Source organism: Hyla sarda, chromosome 1 (genome assembly GCF_029499605.1).
Source record: "Hyla sarda isolate aHylSar1 chromosome 1, aHylSar1.hap1, whole genome shotgun sequence".
Classification (NCBI taxonomy): domain Eukaryota; kingdom Metazoa; phylum Chordata; class Amphibia; order Anura; family Hylidae; genus Hyla; species Hyla sarda.
The window spans coordinates 39,493,213-39,513,787 of NC_079189.1; the positions used below are offsets into that span (position 1 = coordinate 39,493,213).

The 20,575-nt window shown below is 43.9% G+C and overlaps 1 protein-coding gene across 2 annotated transcripts in view; it reads left to right on the plus strand.

Moving 5' to 3' along the window:
• The window catches only part of KRCC1 (lysine rich coiled-coil 1), a 41,857-nt gene that overhangs the window by 11,922 nt on the left and 9,360 nt on the right, over positions 1-20,575 (plus strand). For both annotated transcript variants that reach the window (XM_056554034.1, XM_056554033.1), the window contains exons 2-4: positions 14,544-14,650; positions 17,427-17,528; positions 19,696-19,879. In XM_056554034.1, the coding sequence (XP_056410009.1) occupies positions 14,544-14,650; positions 17,427-17,528; positions 19,696-19,879 (393 nt within the window). The remainder of the gene's footprint in view (positions 1-14,543; positions 14,651-17,426; positions 17,529-19,695; positions 19,880-20,575) is intronic.

Sequence of the window (20,575 nt, forward strand, 5' to 3'; positions counted from 1 at the left end):
TGTATTGTCCATTCCAATGTGCTTTGCACTAACCGGGGAGAACCTCCTTATACACTGCTTTCAGCCAGAGACTACCTACCTTCTCATTACCTCAGCCAGAGAGTTCCTTTATACCCAAATGTTACAGCCAGAGTTCCACAATAAATAATGCCACCATCCCTAGTTTGACATACCTTATACCTAATGCCACAGCCAGAAAGTGCCACCATCCCTACTGCTTTATACATAGTGCCACTATCCCCAGTGCCTCATACACGGTGCCCTAGTCACCGTTCCCAATTCCCTATGTATACTGTTCTAATCAAAGCGCAGCACCCTACCTAGGTGCGCCAGCAATTTTGTAGCAAACCCCATACAGTGCTAGCCTCACTGTTTGGGGTCCTCTTGCTTTCTGCATGAGATGAGTATGTAGTTAGCAGCAACCCCATTAAGAATGGAGATGTTTATTTCCTAAACCAGAGCTTCTGATGTACTCCATCAGTTTGTTACTGTCTATTTAGGAACTTGGCTTTACATTAATGTAGCTTAAAGGAAAACTGTCACATGTTTTCTCCCTCGCTATCCACAGGAACTGATGGATAGTGCGGGAGACGCTGATTCCTACGAGCCCTACCTTGCCCGGATCCGCCCGGCTGTTCACCCGCAATCGTAGTTTTATTCTATGTGTATATCTTGCTGTAACTGGCACGGGCGGGGCTTCTGTAGCTTAACGGGCACTGACGTCAGCGCCGCTTATGAATATTCATCCCCCCTCCCTTCAGTTAGGAGCGGCGGAGAGAGGGAGAGCTGGAGGGAGGGGGGATGAATATTCATTAGCGGCGCTGACGTCAGTGCCAGTTAACCTTGCAGAAGCCCCGCCTGTGCCAGTTACAGCAAGATATACACATAGAATAAAGCTACAATTGCGGGCGAATGGCCGGGCAAGGTAGGGCTCATTGGAATCAACGTCTCCCGCACTATCTATCAGTACCTGTGGATAGTGCGGGAGAAAACATGTGACCATTTTCCTTTAAAGGCCTGAAGACAGGTCTTGCTGTATTGTTGTGCCATCTTGTTCCTTTCCTATCCCCCATCCTACCTAGAATAGCTGTATAGGTAGTAAAAGTAAGAAGTTAAAACTTAAAGCAAGCAGAAAGATAGTCGGCAACTCACCAATCTTTGTCTTCACGTTGTAGCTTTATTAAAACATACATACAGGGTAACAGGAGAGGGACAATAAAGGGGGGGTACAGCAGGCTCCGCCTGCTGTACCCCCTTTTTATTGTCCCTCTCCGGTTACCCTGTATGTGAGTAAGTTTTAATAAAGCTGCAACGTGAAGACGAAGATTGGTGAGTTGCCGACTATCTTTCTGCTTGCTTTAAGTTTAGACTTTTGCTATGTATTTGTCAAAGCACCACCCTACACTTCACTCAGCAACTTTCATCTCTATTACCCGTTACTAGCCCGCTATCATATACACAGCAGTGCCGAACTGAACTTTCTTTATATAAAGGCGTTACATGGCTGTACTATTTTGTTACGCAATGTTTACATGTCAGAATTTCCGTGTGGAATTCCGCAGCAGTAGAGTCCCATTGATTTCAATGGGATTCTGCAGCACTGTGCTCATGGCTGAATTTCTGTGCCAGATGTAATTCCCATTCCGGTGTCCGCAGGAAGACTGGAACATGCGGACATGAGATTTCAGGCAGAATGTCAACATAGAGGTTTTCTGTGTTGACATTCTGGGGTGTGAACATAGCCTTACTATATGTTCTCTGCACGAAACGTAGGAGTCGACCCATTGGAGAAAAACACTGTCATGTCCTGTTTTTGGCAATAGAAATATAGAAGCTTCCTAGGTGTTTGATAAACTTTTAGTATAAATCTAGACCCCTCCTTAAGTCCACAGCATACGCCAAATATTGATATCACTTACCAGGGATAGTTGTTGATGAATGCAACATATTCCAAGAATCCAACCATCTTTATGTTAAAGGGGTTTTCAGGCCTATCCACAGGATAGGTCCTTAAAGTAGTACTCTGGGATATAAAAATGTATCCCCTATCCTAAGGATGGGTGATACGTGTCAGATCGCGGGGGGTCCGACTCCTGGGACCCCCCCCCAAATCTACCGAACGACGCCCCGGCTCTCCACCTGAATGGTGCGTGTCAACCACCACACCGCCCCTCGGTGCATCTCTGTGGGAGAGCTGGAGCGCCGCACTCGGGTATCTCCGGCTCTCCCATTGAGTTGCGCCTCCGATCCGACACTTATGCCCTATCCTTAGGATAGGGGATACATTTTTATATTTCGGTGTACTCCTTTTAATAGCTGACTGCCAGTATGCCACTTAGCTGTAGGGGCAAATGGTAGCCAATATGAAAAATGAATGTGTGGAGCCGGAATCTTTAGCTCCATACATTACATTGTGTAGTGGTGGTGCCAGGTTACTGCAGCGCCCATTTACTTCAGTAGGAGTTGCACTGCAGTAACTCATCATCACCACTACACAATTAGACAAATTCATCAGTCTGAGGTAAAAGCTTTCTTATTTGTCCATAGCAACCGATCACAGCTCAGCTTTTAGTTCTTATGTTGCTATGGGTAAATCAGACAGTATTTGTCTTGACAGATTGATAAGTGTACAGAGCTAAGGATTCCAGCTCCACACACTGTTTACTTCAGTGCGCTCCGCCGATCAGCTATTCAGGGCCTGTCCCATGGATAGGCCATCAATGGCTTTTCCCTTGGGTTTTAAAGGGATTATCCTCGCCTTACAAATTGATGGTCTAAGCTCAGGATAGCCCATCACTATCAAATCGGGAAAGATCCGGCAGTTGTATGCTTGTGCGATCACTGAAGCCTCTCAGTCTTTACAAAGACTCATACTTGCGATCCCCATACTTATCTGTAGCGGCAATGTCAGGTAGGTATTGTAGCCTTGTCCCTTGGGATAGATGGACCTAGGATAGAATATCTCATCATACACCATCTGATGTTTTTCCCTCCTCTTAGGCTAGATTGACGCCATGATATGTGCTTCCGAGGCTCTGATATGTCAGAAAAATGTCAAAATTCCATCCAAACCTATATGTGACTGGAAAGGCAAGGGACCCATTTAATGGCCTAAGCGTAGTCTGCCCATAAGGGCAATTCAAATGCAAAATTTGGTTCTGAGCGGACAATATCTTCTGTCTCCTCTATAAGCTTCATGTTTTACTGTGTCGCGATGTGTTTAAACAAACACCTCATAGGCAAGCTTTTTCCGGTCTCATAACACAGTGCCCAGATGGTTTTTCACCAAATACATGTCATGTCATACAGGGGTGAAGACCGTGCAACTTGTGTCAGAGGTGTCCAAGAGTATGTGATCAAGAGGCACGTCATCGCCAAATTCTATCTACTATTATCCAAACAGGCCTTGCTTAAAGGGGTACTCCGCTACTCAGCATTTGGAACAAATTGTTCCGAACGCTGGAGCAGACGCCGGGAGCTCGTGATGTCATAGCCCCGCCCCCTCATGATGTCACGCCCCGTCCTCTCAATGCAAGTCTATGGGAGGGGCGTGACAGCCGTCACGCCCCCTCCCATAGACTTGCATTGAGGGTGTGGGGTGTGATGTCATGAAGGGGCGGGGATATGACATCATGAGCTCCCGCCTCCAGCGTTCGGAACAGTTTGTTCCAAACGCTGAGCAGCGGAGTACCCCTTTAAGTCTGACAATAAGGATCAAGAATGATTTTCCATATAAAACATGAAGTTCATAGTGGAGTTCGAAGATATTGTCCGATCGGAACCAAATTTTGCACGCGTGTTGCCCTAATGGGTCGACACCTTTGCTGGGATTAGGATTCGATCAGAGAAAAAAGTTAAAAAAATGAACCACCCTAGTATAGACTACTCCATCCTTTTTTGCCTGGTATGCCAGCCAGCCAGGGTATAGGACACAGTTTGGCTTCTTCTAGGCTAATTTTAGCATTGGGTTTTCTCTGGCATACGCGCTAAATGTACATCACAAGCACAACCTTGGAGAGCAATAACACCGCCACATTGTTCATCTGTTAGGCTTGAGAACACTAGCCTACATATTTACATATTTAGCATGTGCTGAAAAACTAGTAGAAAGGTCCCAAAAAACAGATGATCCAATACAAGCTCTCTAGGTGTGATCAGCACATGACACACATGCCTGGACCACTCCAATTCCTGTCATTTGACTGTTAATTTGCCATAATCATTGAAACCGTTTTGGCACACAAACCTGTTAGTGGGACTTCTGGGATGGGACGTCAGGCAGTCCGCCTGATCATGTGAGTTTTTACGGTGCAAAATTTGACCCCACACAGCTTTGTAAATTACTTCTGTTAAAAAAATCTTAATCTTTCCAGTACTTATCAGCTGCTGTTATGATCCACAGGAAGTTCTTTTCTTTTTGAATTTCCTTTCTGTCTGACCACAGTGCTCTCTGGCGACACCTCTGTCCATATCAGGAACTGTGCAGAGCAGGTGAGGTTTGCTATTGGGATTTGCTCCTACTCTGGACAGTTCCTAAAATGGACATAGGTGTCAGCAGAGAGCACTGTGGTCAGACAGAAAGGAAATTAAAAAAAAAAAGAACTTCCTGTGGATCATAACAGCAGCTGATAAGTACTGAAAGGATTTTAATAGAAGTAATTAAGATTTTTTAATAGAAGTAATTTAAAATCTGTTTAACTTACTGGCACCAGTTCATTTAAATATTTTTTTTCCCCCAGATGAGTACTCCTTTAAAGGAGAACCTCAGCAAAAGTTAACTTATTCCCTATTCACAGGATAGGGGATAAGTTAGTGAGGAGTGCATGCCGTCTGAAGCATTCATTTCTATGGGAGTGCCAAAAAGTCCACAAAAAGGCACTCGGGCATCATCGGGGCTCTTATACAAATGAATGGGGTGCCATCTACCCGTAGACGACACATGTTCCTCACTGAGAGACGGACTCGGCTACTTATACTCTATCCTGTGGATAGGGGATCAGTAAATTTTTGCAGGAGTTTATTTATTTATATAGCGCCTACAGATTCCGCAGAGTTCATCTTTAACATTTTTTCACTGACTCCTAGATTCTAAACAGACCGGTCGAGCCCTTGCCTATTGTACCCCGATGTCATACTTTTTTTTTAATGCTGGCAATGTAAAACATTCACACCCTCTGACTGTATAATCCCACCCATCACCTCATATTTACACCCATTATTTAAATGAATTTTATGGCCGTCTGACCATTCTGTGAATAGTCAGAAAAACTGAACTCAAGTATCAAGATACCAGGAAGAGGTATGTGATCACCCGAAGCTATTATATTATAGTAACATCTCTTTTGTATGCGTTTGCTCCAGGACCTCTAGGAGGTTAGTAGGTACCATTTTGGACAAGGCCCTTCATCAGGCTGATGGAGAGGTCCTCTTTTAAATGAGAACTGTTATGTGTTCTATTACATGGATGAACACATACTATCACTGGTGTGCCAACTCTGTTTTCTACGCATATTACACTACCCGGTAGAGAGAAGGGGAACTACCTGAGCCTGGCACCCACTAACTCAGTTCATAAGTATTTATACTGCCTGACCGCTAAAGAGGATAGCCAGGAGCAGGAAAGGGGTTGTCTTCTCACTCCCCAGCGCTGCACACCTTCCTTGCCGTTTTCTTGGAATTACAACATCCAGCAGAAGTCCCTGTCATTTAGAAAAATGTTTGACGCGTCACAGAGCTATATATTAAACATTTTGATTGGTTGTGGTCTCACAATTACTTCACTTGTGAGACCACAACCAATCTATGAAGTCATCCAGGGAGCTTGCATTTCTTCTACCTGCCTATTCTAATGCTTGGTGGAGACCCTGATTGGTCAAAAGTTTTAACGTGTTTCGGTGATGTCTCAAATTTTTGTCTAAATGGCAGGGACTCTAAACCGTACCTGTCAGATCCCATAAAAATATTGTTACTCTGTACCTATGTACATCTATTTTTTTAATACCTCTATCACCTAAATTTATTATAAAAATCCCTTTTTTTATTTCCTCAGTGTTAGAAATTTTCTTAGGGGAAGGGGGCGTGTCCCTCTCTTGTGGTGGAAGGGGGTGTGTCCGTCTCTTGTGGTGGGAGGTGATTGGTGTGTGGTGGAATGGGGTGTGTCCCTCCTGTGTCGTGGTGGAATGTGATTGGTGTGTCTGCTCATGGAGCCTTGTCTATGACTCATGGACAAATCTGATGCTGCTGCAGTACTGGTTAGTGTCCCAATAGGTATGGGGACCCCTAGTGGTTGGATTTTTAGGAGCCGGTTTCTTCTTCAAATTTCCCCCAAAAAATTTTATCAACTAAATTACAAAATGTCTTTAAAATTTCATCAGTAACAACATATAAAAGGTTTTTGGATCTGACAGTGCCCGTTTAAGGACTAAATGTTAAACTCATACGGTGCTATCTGCACTATAACATCACTGGGTGACTCTGATTCAAGGGGGCACTCTTATCACACAAGATCAGTGGAGTAGTTTACATAATAATATGTACTACAACAGTTAAAGGGGTACTCCGGAGGAAAAAGAAAACTTTTCAGATAAACTGGTGCCAGAAAATTAAACAGATTTGTAAATTACTTCTATTAAACAATCTTAACCCTTCCAGTACTTATCAGCTGCTGTATACTACAGAGGAAGCTGTGTAGTTATTTCCATTCTGGAAGTGATGGTTAAGCTTATAACTTAGGGGCAACCTGTAATTTTTAGTTCAAGCCAAGCCAGGCTGATCATTTACCTAGAATTACTGCTTCTAGGCTACCGTACAATTGTTATAAGCTGAGGCAGTCTATGAATATGTAACATGTACATCCTTCTAGTCCGCCAAGGATGGGTAAAATATTGCAGACTTGCAGAACCAGCTATTCCAGTTTAGTAGCCAGTTTGGTCTGTTTAGTCATAAGGGTGTCGTAGCACTTTTTTTTTTTTCTGTGTTGGATACCTGACTCTATGTGCCAGGCTTAGGGTGAGTGTGTTTTTGACACACACTGAACTTTATTCTCCATGTGTAGCTGCGACCTGCCTCTTGTAGACACCATTTGGTAAATAGGGGAATATGACCAGCCAAAGGCTGTCCGGGCATGCTGGAAGATGTAGATTTGCAACAGTTGGAGGCACACTGGTTGGGAAATACTTGTTTATGGAGATGGGTCTCCCTTCTCATTTACACTATTGTCTCACTTATGTCTTGTTAAAACTTTCAGTGAAAACATAATGGGGAAAAAGTAAACAAAAAGGGTGGAAGTTGGAGGGTGCCCCATAGAGGGTGTACAAAAATCCCTTTGTAAAGTCACACTAAGCCCCATACCACTTATATCCAGTATACATCCATTATACCTTGTAGTAGTCAGAGGGAAATGAATTACCCAATGTTCATTCACATAAATAGGCAACCATGTAGTAATAGTCACTTCAAGTCCGCCAGTGGCCAGTATGAATCTCAAAGCGTACCTGTCATATCACAGAAAAAAAATAATGCTTCTATATGTTACTCACTAGGCCATGCAGATGCTTTACATGTCTTTTATGTGCCTAGCTTCTGTATTTAATTACTTAACCCCAAGGCCTAAGCCCGGGGTATGAAACCCCTATATTCTACCCCTAAAACGTTTTACTTCATGTAGTTAAAATATATAATCCCAACAAAAATGTTTAAAACTAATAGCCAGAAGATCTAGTATAAGTGCAATCCGTATTGGGAGACCAGTCTCCACTTCTTAATCACATAGACCTGCAGTGGCTACTAGGATATTGATCATTCTGGTATTGCTTAAAATATAAACACTATTGCCGCCTCTACATGTTTCGCCGCCTCCGTGGCTTTCTCAAGAGGCAATGGCTGCTGTCAAAATGGCGGCGGGGGTATTTATAACCCACCCCCCTGATGTCATAATGGTGAGCCTGATCACTTTCTCCAATAAATGTTGCCGTTACAAGAGCTGTCACTCAGTTTGCCAATCACATTTCTTCCTTAATTATAAACATATGGTTATATTACCTGCTCGCCAATTATATGCCAGAATAGGTCCACGCTTCTGAGCATGACGTGTGTACGTCATATTCTGTCATCAGGCAGTGCCGATGTTTACTATCGATGTCATCATGCTGCGCCGCGCATGTTAACTTCGGGATGCGCAGAACTTATATCTTTGCCGACACTGTCGTACCTACTGCGCATGCGCTAAAACTTTAACAAAATGTTGGTGTCAGCGAATAGGCTGCGCATGCGTTAAAACTTAGAAAGAATACTCTGTCTCTAAGTCACCTCTGATTCAGTACACAGAGGGGATGCCAGTATATAAAGAACAGGAAATATAATGTAATAGTTTAGAGAATATATGCTAGATGTTGATGTTGTGATAAATAGGTGTGTGGTTTATTTTTATAAATTTTGTGAATGAAGACTTATAGGTAAGTGTAAATGAATGAAAAAAAAAAAAAAATATATATATATATAGTGACTACAGACCAAAAATATAAATGAAATAGCCACAGTAACTAGTAAGTCCCCTCGGGTAGTTTGTTCAGTCAAATTAGCTTCTGTATTTGGCTGAAAAATCCCCTCAAAAATCTGTTCTGCTGCTTACTCATTCTGACATCCACCGCTTAGGAAGCGGCGTGTCGGAGGCAAACACTGAGTCTGCCCTCACTCACCATGCATTCACTTCCTCCCTGAGTCTGCTTTGCTGTGCTGGGTCTCTTCATCCATTCACTGCAGGCTGCTCTGTAACCCCCACCTCTCTTTATTTAGACAGGAGTCTGATAAAACAGGACTGAAAGCACAGAGGGGTGCTAGTCCTGTCTTGGGGGGGCCAGAAGTATTAACTGTCAGGTGTAAAAGTGTTTGGCGATATCTAATGTGTATGACCAATCTTACATAGTGAGGGGTTTACCACTTTAATCCATTGTACTGCGAAAAAAATCTGAACTATGGTGCAGATTTCTGTTGTAAAACACTGGTGTGGAATTCCCATTGGAATCCACATGTGAACATAGCCTTAGCACTAAAGGACTGCAAGGAATATGAAGAAAATAAAAGTCCAACAAAAACATTTACTTTTCTTTACCCTGATGAGTAAAACAGAATACCTAGATTGGGGGGTGTTCTAGTAGTGTGACCCTGCCCCTACCTCGCACCTTCTTGAATGGAAATCCATCATGAAGTGGGAATACGGCATGTGCAGTGAGGACACGCGGGGCTCTGTGCAGTGAGGACACGCGGGGCTCTGTGCAGTGAGGACACGCGGGGCTCTGTGCAGTGAGGACACGCGGGGCTCTGTCCACTGGGGACACGCGGGGCTCTGTGCACTGATCCACACTTCCACCCACACTTCCTGTATTTGGACTCCTTACAGAGACACACAGGCAATAGCTACAGGGACAAATGTATACACATTTATATGTATAATACAAATATACATATGATATTTTCTACATTATAAAAAAGTTTTTGTTAAAGACAGGTACAGTTTAATACTTATTGCCCCCATCTGTATTTAAAAAAAATTGAATCTTTGGTGTATTACATTTAGGGTACATTCACACGTACGCAGATTTGATGCACAGGATTTCATGCTGCAGATTTCAATGTAATTAACCAAAAAAAAGTATGTGGCTATCTGAGAGCCTAAATCATATGGTCAATCTCAAATCTCAACACCAACATTTATAGACAACTAGCGGAGTACCCGGCGTTGCCCAGTTTTTTCCTTTCTAATCCTTGTTGGGGAGTAAAATAAACAAAGGAGGAAGAAGCTTTTGTCTTCACATCCCGTCCTCATATATTGTTGTCATATCCCAACCCCATATCCTGTCCTCATATCTCGACCTCCTATCCCGTCATCATATCTCGACCTCCTATCCCGTCCTCATATTTCGATCTCCTGTCCCGACCTCCTATCCCATCCTCCTATCCAGTCCATCTATCTCGACCTCCTATCTCGACCTCCTATCTCGACCTCCTATCTCGACCTCCTATCTCGTCCTCCTATCTCGTCCTCCTATCCCGGTCCTCCTATCCCGGTCCTCCTATCCCGGTCCTCCTATCCCGGTCCTCCTATCCCGGTCCTCCTATCCCGGTCCTCCTATCTCGACCTGTAATATGTGTGCCAGGTATTGAAATATCTCCAGCCATACAGATGTTATGTGGGAACATGGGACTTTAAACAAAAACCCTGACACTCACAAATGGGGGTAGTTAAGGGTTAAATTAACTATCCTATATTTTAAGTGGACATATAAGTAACATGTGACCAAGTATTATCGAAATATCTCCAGCCGTTTGGAAGTTATATATATATATTTCCCATAGACTTGTATGAGACTTTAAAAATAAACCCCGCCCCTGGCAAATGGGGGTGAGTAAGGGTTAAATCACCTATCCTATGTTTGTTGTTGACATATAAGTAACATGTGTACCAAGTTTCATGTTAATATCTTTAGCCGTTTGGAAGTTTTTGTGGCACATACATACATGCATACACACACACACACATGGGGGGAGATTTATCAAAAGCTGTGCAGAGGAAAAGTGGACCAGTTGCCCATAGCAACCAATCAGATCGCTTCTTTCATTTTTCACAGGCCTTCATGAAAATGAAAGAAGCAAGCTGATTGGTTGCTATGGGCAACTGGGCAAGTTTTACTCTGCACAGGTTTTGATAAATCTCCCCCATTGAGTTTTATATATATATAATATATATATATATATATATATATATATATATATATATAGATATATATACTAGCTGAGTACCCGGCGTTGCCCGGTTTTTCCTTCCTAATCCTTGTTGGGAAGGAAAATAAACAGAGGAAGCTTTTGACTTCATATCCCGTCCTCATATATTGTTGTCATATCCCGACCTCCTATCCCGACCTCCTATCCCGTCCTCCTATCCCGTCCTCCTAATATCCCGACCTCCTATCCCAACCTCCTATCCCAACCTGTAATATGTGTACCAGGTATTGAAATATCTCCACCCATATGGAAGCTATGTGAGAACATACATTTCCCTTTGATTTGCATGGGACTTTAAACAAAACCCCCGACCCTCACAAATGGGGGTAGTTAAGGGTTAAAGGGGTTCTCCGGTGCTTAAACGTCTTATCCCCTATCCAAAGGATAGGGGATAAGATGCCTGATCGCGGAAGTCCCGCCGCTGGGGACCCCGGGATCATGCACGTGGCACCCTTTTTGTAATCTGTGCCCGGAGCGTGTTCGCTCCGGGTCTGATTATGGTCGACTGCAGGGCAGGCGGCGTGTGACGTCGCGCTCCGCCCCTCAATGCAAGCCTACGGGAGGGGGCGTCGGGTTGCATTGAGGGGCGGAGCGTGACGTCACACGGGGGTGGAGGCGTGATGTCACACGCTGCCGGCCCTGCGGTCGCCGGTAATCAGTCCCGGAGCAAACACGCTCCGGGGACTGATTACAAAGGGGGTGCCGCGTGCATGATCCCGGGGGTCCCCAGCGGCGGGACTTCCGCGATCAGGCATCTTATCCCCTATCCTTTGGATAGGAGATGAGATGTTTAGGCACCAGAGTACCCCTTTAAATTAACTATCCTATATTTTAAGTGGACATATAAGTAACATGTGACCAAGTATTATGGAAATATCTCCAGCCGTTTGGAAGTTATGCAGTAACATATATTTCCCATTGACTTGTATGGGACTTTAAACATAAACCCCGCCCCTGGCAAATGGGGGTGAGTAAGGGTTAATTTACCTATCCTATGTTTGTTGTTGACATATAAGTAACATGTGGCCAAGTTTCATGTTAATATCTTTAGCCGTTTGGAAGTTTTTGTGGAACATACACACACACACACACGTTGAGTTTTATATATATATATATATATATATATATATATATATATATAATATATATATATATAGATTATAGATAATGAAACAGTCATATTTCAAAATATAACCAATCTTTATTGTATTAGAAAAATGCATAAAAACAATTAAAAAAAACATACAATAGGTGGGTACAAGAATGTTCAGGCAGAAAAACGGGGGAAGGGCAATGGTAGAAATATCACATAATTGTGCAGGTATATGTAGGGACATGTATCACCAAGATGGATGACCATTTAATGGTAACTCGAATAAAGTACAAAATAATAATAATATAACCACAATTGGAATGTGCCTAATGCACAGAAATAACGCACATATACTAGTGTGGTTCCACAGAAGGAACTGTGACTGCTGGTACAGGAGAACACTGAAGTACATATGTGAGATACATGAACATGCACCCTACAAGAACACCTCTCACCTCAAAACTGCTTCGTCAGGGGGCGTGTCCACCAAATGACGGGGGTCAGTATATATAGGGGGTAATGGCCAATCACAGTTGGTGTGAGTCCGATAGATTGATAACGTGTGATACTCACAGTTATGTAATATATCATGCACGCGAAGTCCTGCAGATGACGGAGGTCACATGACTGCGAACCAGTGCCAGCATCAACATGACCGCTAAAATCGAGGTGCGCATGACAGGAAGAGGTGATCAGGTACCATATATATTACATAACTGTGAGTATCACACATGTTACCAATCTATCGGACTCACACCGACTGTGATTGCCCATTACCCCCTATATATACTGACCCCCGTCATTTGGTGGACACGCCCCCTGATGAAGCAGTCTAGCGAAAACGCGTTTGGGGTTTTGAGGCGCACCCATCTCTAGAACATTGGTTGGATCTCCCATAGGAGTAAATAGAAAGCTGTGCATATGTGCGGCCTACTCCCCATTTATGTGCCTCCTAGTTGCGGCAGCCTCCTTACTACACGTTGCAGCAGGTTCCAGAGATGGGAACAGCATCAATTAGACATGGCATATCCTGTGTCTGTATTGGTTCGGCTGCGGGTATACATTATGAACTCTGAAGGCACTTTGGGGGTGATTTGTCAAAATAGTGGTGCAGTTGCTCATGGGAACCAATCAGATTGCTTGTTTCATTTTTCAGAGACCATTTTAAAAATGATAGAAGTAATCCGATTGGTCTATATGGGCAACTGCACCACTCTTTCTCTACACGGCTTCCCCCATTGTGTATTACTGGTGTCTCTGTATGGCATCAGTAGACATTATAGTTAGAGATGAGCGAACTTACAGTAAATTCAATTCGTCACGAACTTCTCAGCTCGGCGGTTGCTGACTTTTCCAGCATGAATTAGTTCAGCTTTCTGGTGCTCCGGTGGGCTGGAAAAGGTGGATACAGTCCTAGGAAAGAGTCTCCTAGGACTGTATCTACCTTTTCCAGCCCACGGGAGCAGCGGAAAGCTGAACTAATTTATGCAGGAAAAGTCATCAACTGCCGAGGTGAGAAGTTCGTGACTAATCTAATTTACTCTAAGTTCACTCATCTCTAATTATAGTCTCCACTAAAAGAACAAAGACAACCACTACTTAAAGGGGTACTCCGCTGCTGAGCATTTTGAACAAACTGTTCCGAACGCTGGAGCCACGAGCTTGTGACATCATAGCCCCGCCCCCTCATGAGGCCATGCCCCGCCCCCTCAATGCAAGTCTGTGGGAGGGGGCACGCCCCCTCCCATAGACTTGCATTGAGGGGGCGGAGCGTGATGTCATGAGAGACGCGGGGCTATGACGTCACGAGCTCGCGGCTCCAGTGTTAGGAACAGTTTCCAAATGCTGAGCAGCAGAGTACCCCTTTAACACAGTAGGCTGCCTGGCAGTCACCTGAACAAATGAATGGCCAACCATGTCATGTCTGGATGCATCAGCCATTACGTAGCGTTCCTTTAGACACGGGGTTGCCCTTCTATGACCTCTTTATAGCCTGACAGGGCATATGAATAGGGGTTTCTCCGACTGCCAGAAAGGATCGAATGTACCATAAATATTCTAAAGGGTTTGTCTCTTTACACACCATTCTATTCATATAAGGCCAGTCAGGGAGGAATTGTACTATTACCATACCTCTCCCAAGTGTCTTCTTTTGGAGGGACAGTCTGTACTTCTGATCCAAGTCTCTCTGACCCTCTTTGCTCCTCAAATGCATGCATAAATGGACATTTCAAACAATAAGCCATAACTGTCCCTATATATATATATATATATATATATATATATATATATATAAAATTATTATTTATATATTTTTTTTTTTACTTGTTTTCATGGTTACTTGACCAGGGGTCTTGACCAGAGAATTGGGGTCTAATAGTTCTTTAGCGCACACAGAAATCTTCTGCTAGTTTCTTTTTAGATGGGAACAATGCATTGTGGGAACTGATGACTGCTGTTAGGTCACATGTCTGACAACAGGGGAAGGTAAACTGTTGTCTGTTTCCAAGGGCAACCAAAGAACCATAGCTTGGCAAAAATTTTACACAGCTAAAATAAAGGGAGAGGGGGGTTGTATACATAATTTGATAACTGGAAATATGTTTATTTCATGATATATTTTTGCTTTCCTTTACCGATTTGCTAAATGTTTTCGCTTTTTGTTTCACAGAAGTTGTACTGGATGAGAAAACCAAAAAAGAGCTTTTTACAGACACCTTTTGTAGGGTGTGCGGGGCCGTGTTACAGTTTGAAGCTCACAGAAACGCACATTATGAGGTATGGCGCTCTTACATCTCTGTCCCCCATCCACACTTCTTCCTGGAAATACATTATTTTACAAGAACTGCAGTAAACATTGGGCTATATACATAAAAAACTATTGCAGGTAAAAAGGAAGAGTTTGCCCATGCTGACCCTATGAAACAAGTGAAATCCATGCAAAAATGGGTGCTCTAGCTTATGTCAAAACCAGCACAGATCCCACATTTGGGACTGCTGTAGAACTCCTCATGGAAAACAAATTGGATCCAAGATTTATAACTTTAACTTCTTGTGGACGCAGGGAGTACGCGCACGCCTGCATTCCCGATCCTTAAGGACTCAGGTTACCGGACGAGGGTCCTCACCTGCCTCTCCATCGTCCAATCGGCGATCTGCTGGGCGGGGAATGGACCGAAATCATTCAGCAGGCATCCCATGACAATGCAAACCCCCCCCCTCAATATCGGCGATCACCGCAAAACGCCAGTCAATTCAGACCGCCGATCCGCGGCGATTCAGGGTCATACTGGTCTCCAGTGACTGGGAAAATAAGGGGGTCGGGGCTGTCCAAGACACCCACGACCCCCCTTGAAGGGTTAGGAGTGAGGTGGTAGGAGCGAACAACCAATAGCAGATCAGGGCGGGGGGGTTAAAGTTTGGTTCCCCCGCTCTGCCCACCCACGGTAATCCGGGTAGAGCAGGGCAACTGTAGGTGACCGGCGCCGGAGTTAACTTACCATCGGCGGCAGCGGGTGGCGATGATGTGCGGCTTGCTCCCTGGTGCAGACTATGGAAGCCCGTAGGTTGCCAGCAACATCTGGAGGGCTACAGATTGAGACCACTATACAGTGATCTCTAAACTGTAGCCCTCCAGATGTTGGAAAACTACAACTCCCAGCATGCCCAGACAGCTGTCTCGGCATGCTGGGAGTTGTAGTTGTGTACTTCCAGCTGTTGCATAACTACATCTCCCAGCATGCCCTTCGGCGATCAGTACATGCTGGAAGTTGTAGTTTTAAAACAGCTGGAGGTTTTCACCTTGAAAGTGAAAAATTTAATTTTTCATTTGCACAGCCCACTGTTCCAAAGGTCTGTCAAACGCCAGTGGGGTGTAAAAGCTCACTTATTAAATCCTGTGAGGGGTGTAGTTTCCAAAATGGGGTCACATGTGGGGGGGTTCACTGTTCTGGCACCACGGGGGCTATGTAAACGCACATGGCCCCTGACTTCCATTCCAAACAAATTCTCTCTCTAAAAACCCAATGGCGCTCCTCCTCTTCTGAGTAGGGATCGACCGATTATCGGTTTGGCCGATATTATCGGCCGATATTCACGATTTTGGATGTTACCGGTATCGGCAATTACCTTGCCGATAATCCAACAATGCCCCGCCCGGGGGCATTTTCTCCTATTTCCCCTTGTAAAAAATTTAAAATTTGGGGGAAAATCTGCATTTAAGTGAAAAAAAAATGTTTTTTTTTTCATTTACACGTCCAACTTTAACAAGTCATCAACCACCTGTGGGGTGTTAAGGCTCACTGTACCCCTTGTTACGTTCCTTGAGGGATGTAGTTTCCAAAATAGTATGCTATGTGTTGTTTGTTTTTTGTTTTTTTGCTGTTCTGGCACCATAGGGGCTTCCTAAATGCTACATGCCCTAGAAAAACCATTTCAGAAAAATTTGCTTTCCAAAAGCCAAATGTGACTCCTTCTCTTCTGAGCATTGTAGTGCGCCCGCAGAGCATTTTACGTCCTAACATGGAATATTTCCGTACTCAGAAGAGATGGGGTTACAAATTTTGGGGGGCATTTTCTCCCATTACCCTTTGTAAAAAAAACGGTAAATTCGGGGGGGGGGGGGGGGGGGAAACTGCACTTTAGTGAAAACATATTTTTTTCCACTTACATCAGACTTTAACAAAAAGTCGTCAAACACCTGTGGGGTGTTAAGGCTCTCTGGACCCCTTTTTACGTGCCTTGAGGGGTGTAGTTTCCAAAATAGTATGCCATGTGTTGTTTTATTCTTATTTTTATTTTTTGCTGTTTTGGCACCATAGGGGCTTCCTAAATGTGACATGCCCCTCAAAAAACATTTAAGAAAAACTCCCTCTCCAAAATCCCATTGTTGCTCCTTCCCTTCTGAGCCTTTTACTGCGCCCGCCGAACACTTGACATACACATATGAGGTATTTTCTTACTCGAGAGAAATCGGGTTACAAATTTTTGGGGGGCTTTTTCTCCTATTACCACATGTAAAAATTCAAAAACTAGGTTTACAAGAACATGCGAGTGTAAAAAATGAAGATGTTGAATTTTCTCCTTCACTTTGCTGCTATTCCTGTGAAACACCTAAAGGGTTAAAAAACTTTCTAAATGTCATTTTGAATATTTTGAGGGGTGCAGTTTTTATAATGGGGTGCTTTTTCAAGCACAAATAAAACATAGAAAACTTCATTTTTTTATATAAAGTATATTAGAAATATTTTTTATTTACCATAAGGAGTGCAATAGCAAAATTTAGTTTTGATGAGTTACCATTTAAGTTTTGCCCCCCCTCCCCAGATATCAGACTAGAACTTACCTTGCAGTACCTTTTTGTTTGTTCTCTAAAAGTATAGATTGTGTTCCCCATTTGCCTGGCCACTTCTCCAGTAGGCATAAATGATAAAGTTTCGTATATTGCAAATTTGGAACTCGAATGTGAACAGAGCCCAAGGCGTGAGACTGAAAACATGATGAATTCACTTTTCAGTTCTGATAAAGTGACCCCCCCCCTCTCCTCTCTCCACAGGGTAAAAGGCACGCTCAGAAAGTACGCCTGTATTTCCTAAAACAAGAGCTGGAAGAATTGACTTACAAGAAAAAACAGAAAGTGGATCATGTTGAGTTTCATGTAAGTTTTCCTTTAGGTGTTTACTAACAACTTGGCATTGTATCTAGGCGTCAGGCTGCGTTTACATATGGATTTGTCAAGTCCTTGGTTCTGCTTTGTTATAATAGGAGTTGGGGTGGGGGGGGGGGGGGGGTTGGAACTTTCTTTTATTTCTTTTCACTAGAGTTGAGTAAATCTACAGTAAGTTTCGTTGAACCAGAATCTGATGAATCGGCCATCAATTTATTTATTGGTGTAAAAGTCGTTCCTCTTTCCAAGTGTTCTGACTTCTCAGACTTCCCTGGTACAAGACAGTCCAGAGTCTCATTCCACAGTTCCCCTGTCATTGGAACACTTGAAAAACAGTTCATTTACAAGACTAAATGAATCAACAGCCGAAACATTAGATTCAGGATCAACAGATCTTATTGTATGTTTACATAAATCTTATCATCTTAGGCTACGTTCACATGGCCATTCTATTAACGGGTGCAAAGGGATGTTATTTAGTGGCATCCGTTTGCATCAGTTTTTCATACGTTAGTATCAGCCGTCTACAGACTCCTGCAGTGCTGAGAGACTACTACTTCTCCTATCATGGAACAGACTTCTTTTCATAATGGGAGTAGTAGTTCACCCGGCTGCGGGAGTCTGCAGGCAGCTGGGAGGCTAGATTAATTCCTGTACTACTACCCCCATCTTGGAACAAAGTCTGTTACATGTTGGGGGTGGTAGTACAAGGGAAGAGGGATTGATCGCACAGTGTCTCACTTCTGAGACCCCCATGTGATCAGGAGTTATTAACCAGGGGAGCGGGCTTCAAGCCTGCGATGTAGATTGTGTGTGTGTTTACTTTCTTTTTTAAATACCCCACAGGGAGCCCTGAATGGCCGGCAACGAGGGGCCATTCAGGGCTCCCGGTGGGGTTTTTAAAGTCATTAGCTAAGATTGTAATGTTGCACTATATTGGCGGCCGGGGAAGCATTGCGCTGCGTTCCCCGGCTGCCCTGATGTGCTGCAGGAGGGCAAGATCTAAAGGTAGCGCAGCAGTGGGCAATATACATAGCTAGCGGGGGGGGGGGGGGGGGGGGGGTCAGACATATAGCGCTATATATGTCTGACCCCCCGCTCCGCTAGCTATGTATAATGCCCCCCCGCTGCGCTAGCTATGTATAATGCCCCCCGCTGTGCTAGCTATGTATATTGCCCCCGCATGGCTTACATATGTCCCCCCAGTGTGCGCATACATAAATCCCTTGAAGCGCTATCTGTGAATAGTATACTATCAGCAGCACATCATGCTGCTGGCCGGGGAAGGCAGCGCAATGCCTCCCGCTTCCCGGCCATCAGATGCGCTACTGATAGCATGCTATTCACAGATAGTGCTGCAAGGGACATATGTGTATAGAAGCGCTGCAGGGGACAGATATATATCACTATTAACCACAAACATGAATTTTTATGCATTTCTCACAAAACGTTACACTTTAAAAATTGCAATAAGGTGACCATGACTTTTAAGTGCTGGGTAGCATATTTATAATGTGGCAGGTCTCTTCTTTCAGTAAATATATGGGGGGAGGGGAGGTGATTTTGTGATGTTAAAGGGGTAGTCCAGTCCTGAAAAATGTATCCCTTATCCTAAGCTTCAGATCGCAGGGGGTCCAACCTCTGGGCCCCCCCGCGATCTCCTGTACGGGGCCCTGGCAGCCCACGGGAAGGGGTCATGTTGACTACCGCACGAAGTGGCGGCTGACACCCCCTCAATACAACTCTATGGCAGAGCTTAAGTATTAAGAAAAAAATTGGCCTTGCAGTGAAAGGGTTAAAGATGTATTCCAGCGATAAACATCACCTATTAACTATATGAATGTCAGATCAGTGGGGATCTGACTACTGAAATCAATCCTAAGAAGAGTTTCAATGAGGACGGCAGTGTTCATCCCTCGAGCATCGCCACAGCTTCACCTCAATGCGGCCGAGATTGGGATTCGTGTCTAGACCCCTACTGCTCTAACGCTTATCACCCAAACAACTTTAGGGTCAGTTCACATGTGCTTATTGTGCTACACATTGAAGTCAATTGGCAGCAAACTCTGCTGCAACAGATCTGCAGCAAAACAGGACATGTGACCTGAGCCTTAGGGTGAATTTTACTTGGCATATAACCCTGTTAACATCATTTTAGGTGGATAAAGGCTTATCTCTAGACAAGAACAAGTTCTGCAGCCTCTGCAACATGGTGTTCAGCTCTCCAGTGGTCGCCCAGTCACATTACATTGGGAAGATTCATACCAAGAAGCTAAAGCAGACAACTGGAGAACAGACCGATTGGTCATTGAGCCAAGAAGAGAATGCCCAGTCAGAGACAGGTGAGCACGTGTGTTTGGTTGCTGTAACTTCAGTGCAGCAAGAACCATGGATATTTGCCAAAGAAGCTAATAGAGGGACAGACCTTGATCTTTGTTTGCTCTAACATCATAATAAATAGCTCCACTTTGGAGTTTCCAGTGTATAATGGAATTACTGAAACAGCACTGACCCTAATACTAACCTATATAGGAGGCGAACCAGTAAGTCCAGTCTGTCCATCCTGCTGAAAAAATTCCAGATGCTTGATGCACCTAGAATGTGTGTGTGTGTGTGTATATATATATATATATATATATATATATATATATATATATATATATAAAAAGAGGATTGCAGCAGCACACATTGGTCAAAAAAATTGAGGCTCTTAGCGCACTTTTTGATCAAAACGTGTCCCCCATCCACCACGGGGAGGTGGCCTCATTTAGGATGGGAACCTAGCACAAATTCTGAGCCTAACACTCAACTATCCACTCACCTCTGCTGGGCATATAGCCTCTGACTGGGTGACATGCTGGATCCATTTAAAACTCCACCTGTGAGAAAGGGGGAGGGGTGCACAGCTAAACAGGGTGCCATTACCCCCTGAATTGTACACAAGAAAAAAGAAAGATAGCTGGCACAACAGCCTAATACACGGGTGCACACTGCCATGGCATCAGAGTATACAAAAAAAGAGGATTGCAGCAGCACAC